This window comes from Papaver somniferum, chromosome 7 (assembly GCF_003573695.1).
Source record: "Papaver somniferum cultivar HN1 chromosome 7, ASM357369v1, whole genome shotgun sequence".
Classification (NCBI taxonomy): domain Eukaryota; kingdom Viridiplantae; phylum Streptophyta; class Magnoliopsida; order Ranunculales; family Papaveraceae; genus Papaver; species Papaver somniferum.
Window position 1 is genome coordinate 88189399 of NC_039364.1, and position 7905 is coordinate 88197303.

At 35.6% G+C, this 7905-nt stretch overlaps 1 protein-coding gene across 1 annotated transcript; it reads left to right on the forward strand.

Annotated features, from left to right (window-relative positions):
* Positions 1-348: 348 nt before the first annotated feature.
* LOC113297824 (putative GDP-L-fucose synthase 2) lies at positions 349-3577 on the forward strand. Its single transcript, XM_026546408.1, has 2 exons — positions 349-1020; positions 2880-3577. Exons 1-2 carry the CDS (start codon positions 522-524, stop codon positions 3326-3328), a joined length of 948 nt encoding a protein of 315 aa, XP_026402193.1. The 5' UTR covers positions 349-521; the 3' UTR covers positions 3329-3577.
* Positions 3578-7905: the final 4328 nt, after the last annotated feature.

A 7905-nucleotide genomic window follows, 5' to 3' on the forward strand; every position in this document is an offset into this window, starting at 1 on the left:
GTTGATTATCGTATCTAGGTTTTAGAGATTGAATTTTCACTAAGACGATAAGATTAGAGTTTCAATTCTCTTTTGTCCGATCGGGATTCAGGAGAGTTGTCTGTGTGTCCATGAAACGAAGATAAAAAAATGAAAACTGTATTTAGCTTATGAGTATTTTTGCGATCGAAAAATTTAGTTTTGGACTGAATCATTAGGAAAAGGACCGACTCAGTTTCAAATTTGATAAATTTGGATCTTTCGCTACCAGGCCTCAAGAGGGCAAGACTAAATTTTCCAGAGCCCAACACCTATAGGATTAAACGTTGATTTCTACAAATAGGCTACGGTGCGTAGGAACCGGCCTAACTGAGCAAGATTCTCGTAGGTTGGGTGCAGTTAGTACGAACAATATTCCTCACTCCCACAGCTGAGCAAACCACACATCAGTGAATTTATATATATCAAACAGGTCAAATCTGAACGAAAAATCTCAAAATCTTAAGATCTACAAACCCTAAGCTCAATTCTAGTTTCTAAAAATGGATCCATTCTTGGCAAACAAGACCTCAAAGGTCTATGTAGCAGGTCATAGAGGTTTAGTTGGTTCAGCTATAGTTAAAAAACTACAACAATTAGGATTCACAAATCTCATTCTCAAAACCCATAAAGAACTTGATCTTACTAGACAATCAGATGTTGAGTCGTTTTTTGCTGCAGAAAAACCAGAATTTGTCATTCTTGCTGCAGCTAAAGTCGGTGGAATTCATGCTAATAATACTTATCCTGCTGAATTCATATCTATTAATCTTCAGATCCAAACTAATGTCATTCATTCTTCTTATATTAATGGTGTTAAGAAGATTTTGTTTCTTGGTTCATCTTGTATTTACCCCAAAATAGCTCCACAACCAATTACTGAAGAAGCTTTACTTACTGGTCCATTAGAACCTACTAATGAATGGTATGCTGTTGCTAAAATTGCTGGAATCAAAATGTGTCAAGCTTATCTGTTGCAATACAACTGGGATGCTATCTCAGGTTTTCCTCTCAATTTTGAATTTCTGTTTGTTTGTTTGTTTGGTTTTTTGAATCACTATTAAAACTTAAAAGACTTTGTGTGAATAATTTGGACGTTGTGAATTGAGAGACAGAGATTAAGAAGTTTTAAGAAGACTATTATGTGAAAATTGTAGATGGCATCTAGTTTGACTCTTGCATACCAGTTTTTAGGATTTCACAATTATAAGAATTATAGAAATAGTTTAATCATAATGTGTGGATGAAAATGGGGAAGAAATAAGGTTTTGTTTGAACCAGAGAATCAAGATAGAGAGAGAGAGATAAAGAAGTAGTAAGCAAACAATTATGTGAAAACTCTTGGCACCTGGTTTAATCCCATCTTATTTTATCGGTCGGTTCTAATTATGATGCTGACGAGTTTTGGTCTCAGGTTATTGGTATCAATACCCAATGACTTTACGACGTAACTGTTTTACCAGAGTGACATCTGCTCTAGTTTTACTCTTGCGTACTAATTTGTAGGGTTTCGTAGATTGTTAGTATTAGTATAATTGTACGTGTTTAAAAATGGGGAAAAAGGAAGCCTTGGAAATCTTGAATCATATGTTGTGGCATTGGCGAATTACCTAATAATTACCTTTAAGATCAGGATAGACGGTATTGGAATATTAAGATTTGAACTACTTAGAACAAACTATGTTGCCTGTGAAAATCGTCGTTTAAATCGTAAGAATGTTTATATTTTGGGTTACTGTTTTGTAACAGTTAACCAACAAGACCGTTGCATAGAAATGGATTTATAGTGTCCGTTATCTTGCGTACGAGTGATCGAAGATATGTTAGGATTTACGAATTCTTTTTAAATAGTTCTTCTTTTTGCTAGAAAAATGAATTCATTAAAAAGATCCGACTTACATTGTCTGGAAAAGGAAGGATGGGGAAACATCCAACCATTCACCAAGAACTCTGTTTCTTTTACAATATTTGACAGCATTGTCAGCCATGGAATTGAAAATTTATAGTGATGTAGTTGACTTTAGAGAACTGAAAAGTATTTAACAGAACAGTGCAGTCACCCAGAATGAAACTGCTAAACCAACTAGTTTGGTTATTCTTATTTTACAAGTAAAAATAACATGTTGTACATCACTAAAGATGTTGATGTTTTTCAAGCTTTTGCTCCAGGCCCAATTAATAGCCTTCCGGCACAACTAAAATTTCTGCTTCTTCTAGACTCCTAGTTAATCCTGGGGTGATTTTGCAGCCTCTGTAATTGCCTTTGATATCAGTAAACACAATTCCAATGCCTGATTAGTTAGTAGTCTCATCAAAAGAGGCATCATAATAAACCAAAGTACAAGCTTGTGGCAAGTGGTCAATAATGGGATGATTATGCACTTGTTGAACAGGAGAGTATTGAGTGTTGGAAACACCAGGAGTATCAGGGTCCATGTTATGAACCAGTCTAATAGCAAATCTGGCGGTTGATTCCTTGTTTAAGCTTTTGTGTTGAAAAACTTTAAAGCTTCTATCCCTCCAAATGCACCAGGTAGTGGTTAAGATAGCACATTTCTGCTCATCAGTAAGATTGCTAGCTAGCAATTTCCTAGTCCAATTTTTAATGCTAATAGTAGTATTAGAATCTTGCAAAAATAGATGACCCCAACACAATGTGTAGCAGTCTCATGATCATTATCAACACACGTGTCATGTGTGGTATTATGGTTGGGAAGGAACTGACAAAGTCTAAACTTTGGAAGGAAGAATATTCTCATAACATTTCCATGGATGTTTCAATGAAGTTTAAAACTTTGGATGGTCGTGTCATCAACTGTTTGCTGAAACTTTTCGATGTCTCTAATATGAGCAATTTTCAGGTATGCCAACCAACTTGTATGGTCCAAATGACAATTTTCATCCCGAAAATTCTCATGTTCTTCCAGCTTTGATGCGGCGATTTCATGAAGCGAAAGTTTCAGGTGCTAAGGAGGTTGTTGTTTGGGGGACTGGTTCTCCTTTACGAGAGTTTCTTCATGTTGACGATCTCGCAGATGCTGTGGTTTTTATGATGGAAAATTACAGTGGTCTAGTTCATATTAATGTGGGAAGCGGGCAGGAGGTAACAATTAAGGAACTTGCGGAGCTAGTGAAAGAAGTTGTTGGATTTGAAGGAGAGCTTGTCTGGGATGCAACAAAGCCAGATGGAACACCAAGGAAGCTCATGGACAGTTCGAAATTAGCAGATTTGGGATGGGTTCCAAAGGTATCACTTAAAGATGGGCTAGTTGATACTTACAAATGGTACGTCGAGTATTTGAAGCAGTAAGACAGGTGACTTCTACAGTTTTACCTTGTTTTCTCCAAGCTTCTCTACATATTCCTTTTTATTTAGCTTTATGTTGTAACATTGAAGCGTTGATTCTTTAGGGTGATATTGTTGTTAGAATCGGTTGTCTTGTTTTATTAATATAATAGTGTTTCAATGAGAATAAAATGCCCTTTTCTCAAGTTATATCTGATACTGAACTAGCAAATGAATACGTTGCAATAATTTTAAATATACCGCAACCATGAATCTCCAAGACCTTCTTTTTTTTGCTTGATATGTGCTTAGTGAAGCTGCATAAATAAATGTAGATGGCATTTTTATGAACAATTCTTAACTGGTGGCATACAAGCTCCTCCAGGGACTTGAACGCAGTTGCAAAATCTTTGATTCAGTGGCCATGTTAATCAGATGTCAAGGTATTAAGCTATACAATTTTCACGGCCTTGACCTGTGTGTGAGATCCTTACATCCCTGGCTGTTTTTTTTCCGGCTCTAGGATCTTACCAAATGCTGTTGTTTGTGCATCTCTAGCTGGTGTGGAATTAGTGAAGCCAAACCGGATTATAATATCAGTTGGATTTATTATAATAGTGGAGGGTTGGGTCAGATTCAGGTAGTTATCTCTAAATGAGTTGATTTTGATTGCTCTGAGTGGAAAGATTAGCTAGTTGGTTTATCTCTAAAATCTCTTTGCACTGGAAGGCTGTAGTGAATAGGATGTTGTTCAATCAAATCTCATCTATAGATATATATACCCCGTTGAATCTTCCTTAATATTAGTCTACTTGTTCTCATTTTTGCTCATCCTTTATTTCCTTAAGAACCAGATGCATGGACATCCATTTTCCCCATATCGTTCAATATTTTAAAGTGTGGAACTGTGGATTCATTCAGTGATTCCGCATTTACGAGGAACTAAAGAGAACCTTATGCTCCAAGTAGGGCTGCACAAAACCGAACCAGAACCATTAATCAAATCGAAACCGTTGTCTTTTTAACCGAACCGGAACCGAGTTCGAACGGTTTATGTCTGATTGTCAGTTTTAGAAAACCGACACACTCGGTTTCAGTTACGGTTCCAATACAAAACCGAACCGAAAACTGATGGTTAACCGATTATTACCAACCCTTGGATATTATTAATCATGTCCATTGAATCACAGGTCATACATACAAATTCACAAAACCCTAGTACTATTTACTTTCTTCTCTACGCATCTTCTCTTCCGCCTCTTCTCCGTGGACACCAACTTCTTATTTTTTATTGTTCGGAGATTCACCTAAAACTAAAACCCATTTAAGAGAAACTTTTGTTGTTTCATGATCTTGTTCAGCAAAAGCGTCAACTATTACAACTTCCAATCTTGTTATCAACGATGCTAAGGAACTCTTCTTCTTCTGCTACTGCTTCTAATTCAACATTTAGTTTAGAAGATAGGCTACGTTTAGGTAGCGATCCTTACAAAGAGAATAAAGAATTTTATTATTAGATGTTATGAATTTGGGACTAATAAAAATTCTACTGTTGGATCCATGGCTAATGTTTTACTGGTACTGGTAGTCTTATTTTCTTTCGAAGCTTTGATCTTTAATGCCTAATTTTGAAATCTATGTGTTAATTGATTTTGGGCCACTCTCGTGCCAAAGCTGCTGATGGGTACTTTGTGAAAATGAAAAAAATTGTTCTGATAAATTGAGTTTTAATTTATTTGATTTTTTTTGTTAGATTGATCTACAATTATAGTGATTTTGAGTTGTGGGTTTTGTTTAGATTTTTCAATTGAAGCCATGGAGAACGCAACAGTACCTAGGGCTAGGGTTATTTTCAATTCAGTTCTATTTAGTTATTATATGTTTGATTTGATTTTGTTAACTAATAATTGAATTTGTTGATAATAATTGAATTTCTTGAGAGTTAAGAATTGAGTTTGTTGTCAAATGAGAATGAACAATTATTCTGATCTTGCATGTTTAATTTGAATTTTTTAGTTTTAAATTTTAGTATGGCTTGCCAATCCAGGATTGGAGCTTAATTTGATTTTGCTTCTGTTGTTTCAATAGCTATATTGTTCTGTTCATTCTATTTTGTATCCTTGCCTGGTAGCTGAGATATGGATGCCCATAATTCCTGTGACTAAGCCGGTTAACCAAAAACCGAATGGTTTTATACCAAACCGAGTAGAAATCGAACCGAGTGAAACCGAATAAGCTTAATGGTTTCATTGGTTTTTAATATTGAAAACCGAGTATTATGGTTTTGGTTTTGGTTTTTCCAAAAACCGATAAAAACCGAACCACGTGCAGCCCTAGCTCCAAGTATAGTTCTAGCTTGGTGCTTTACCTAAGCACCAAGGAGTAAAGTGTTGTTCAAAGTAAGCTAACTGTCAAATGATTTTTTTTTTAGATAAAGGCCTTCACAACCTGCCATTTTTAGGGGCAAATCAAAAGGATTTAGGGGCCATTGATTTATACCCATACAAGGACACTAGCTAAGGGACACCAGCTAAGGGACACCTTATAGGAATTTGAAGTTACCTTATGCCCTTCAAGAAAAAAAAATCCGATTTCAACTTCCTTCATTTTAAATCTTCTTCAATTCATCGTCGTCGTCGTGAATCGTCAAATAAAAACGTCGTCGATTCGTTTATAAAACCATGGGTAAGGATAATAAACCCTAAAGAGCTAAAACTAAAAACGTTGCTCGCGGTATCGATCCAAATGTTGGAATTTTAGCAAGAAATAAAGAGATTGTTGCTGAAAGTGACGAAGAACACGAAGAACGCGAAGCCGCGGATGTAGTTGGTGGTGGCGAATCTGATAGCCAAACACTCCGGCAACTTCAATCGGCCCCAATTAGATAAGATTCTATCATTTTTTGGGTTTATGTCGCTTTAATTCGACGAATCAATTTTTTTTTTTTAGGGTTTTCTGTTTTTTCCCAGATCCGGGAGATATGCATGATTTTTAACTCCCGAATGTAGTCGTGTTCTTCATTTCTCAAGAACATCGACAGTATTCGGGAGATAGAGTTATAGATTAACTTCTGAATATTGTTGGTCATATCTTCCTGTGAACAAAATGGATATAATCGGTAGATTAAAGAATTTTTTGACTTCCGAATATATTGATGTAGAGACACAACAATCGGAAATATACTAACTACCGAATCTATATATTTTGAAAAGTTCTCAAAATTGTGATTTAGGCAAAATCCCATTTTGGGGCCAGTATATATTCGGAAGAGAATATAATATTCTATTCTTCCGATGGTAAAATATTGAAACTGAAATAGTTTTGGGGCCATATATCATTCGGTAGAAAATATTATTGATGTCTTCCGATTAGCCAACATACATTCGGAAGTTTATGCAAATGCAATATCTTCCGATTATTACAAGTTCAAAACCAGAAAAATTGTGGTTTTTCAAAAATTCTGATTTTTGGGCCATTGTACATTCGGAAGTTTATGCAAATGCAATATCTTCCGATTATTACAAGTTCAAAACCAGAAAAAATTTGGTTTTTCAAAAATTCTGATTTTTAGGCCATTGTACATTCGGAAGTTTATGCAAATGCAATATCTTCCGAATATGCTTGTTGTATAACAAACCATTCCATGGCTCTATGCGGTTCCAAGAGGCGCAAACCTAAGGTTAGCCAACATACATTCGGAAGTTTATGCAAATGCAATATCTTCCGATTAATACAGGTTCAAAACCAGAAAATTTTTGGTTTTCCAAAAATTCTGATTTGTGGGCCATTGTACATTCGGAAGTTTGTACAAATGCAATATCTTCCGAATATGCTTGTTGCATAACAAACCATGCCATGGCTCTAGGTGGTTCCAAGAGGCGTAAACCTAAGGATTTTTGAAGGTTAGCCAACATACATTCGGAAGTTTATGCAAATGCAATATCTTCCGATTATTACAAGTTAAAAACCAAAAAATTTCTGGTTTTTTAAAAATTCTGATTTTTGGGCCATCGTATATTCGAGAGTTTATTCAAATGACATATCTTTCGAATATGACTATGGCGGATCCTACCATGCCATGGCTATAGGTGGTTCCAAGGGCCATTTTAGAAGGTTAGGCAACATACATTCAGGAGTTTATGTAAATTATATTCCCTTCGATTATTACAAGTTCAAAATTTGAAAAATCTCCGTTTTTCCAAAATTCTGATTTTTGGACCATCGTATATTCGGGAGTTTATTCAAATGATATATCTTCCGAATATGATTGTGGCTGATCCTACCATGCCATGGCTATAACTCAAAAATGAAAAGAAATGAAAAATGAAACAAGATTCATTCAAATACTGCACCCACTACATTCAGACGCATGCTTCTTATCTTGTCTACCGAATGCATTCGGAGGATAAAAATAATATATTATCTACCGATCATCTAAGGGCAATTTTGCCATTATGAATTACGCGGGATAAGGGCTGGCTACATTTTACGTTTGGGTGACCTTTTTTTGTTTTATTGTTGGCCCCTAAATCCTTTTGAGTGACCCCTAAAAATGCCAGGCTTCAAAAAGGCTAATGATCCCCCTCAACTGTTGGTAGTAA

What these genes read in the sequence shown, in the direction of transcription:
- LOC113297824 (XM_026546408.1), top strand. Translation starts at nt 522, where the DNA reads ATGGATCCATTCTTGGCAAACAAGACCTCAAAGGTCTATGTAGCAGGT. An exon ending in CAACTGGGATGCTATCTCAG is followed by an intron (nt 1,021 to 2,879) that starts GTTTTCCTCTCA and finishes AGCAATTTTCAG; the next exon opens with GTATGCCAACCAACTTGTAT.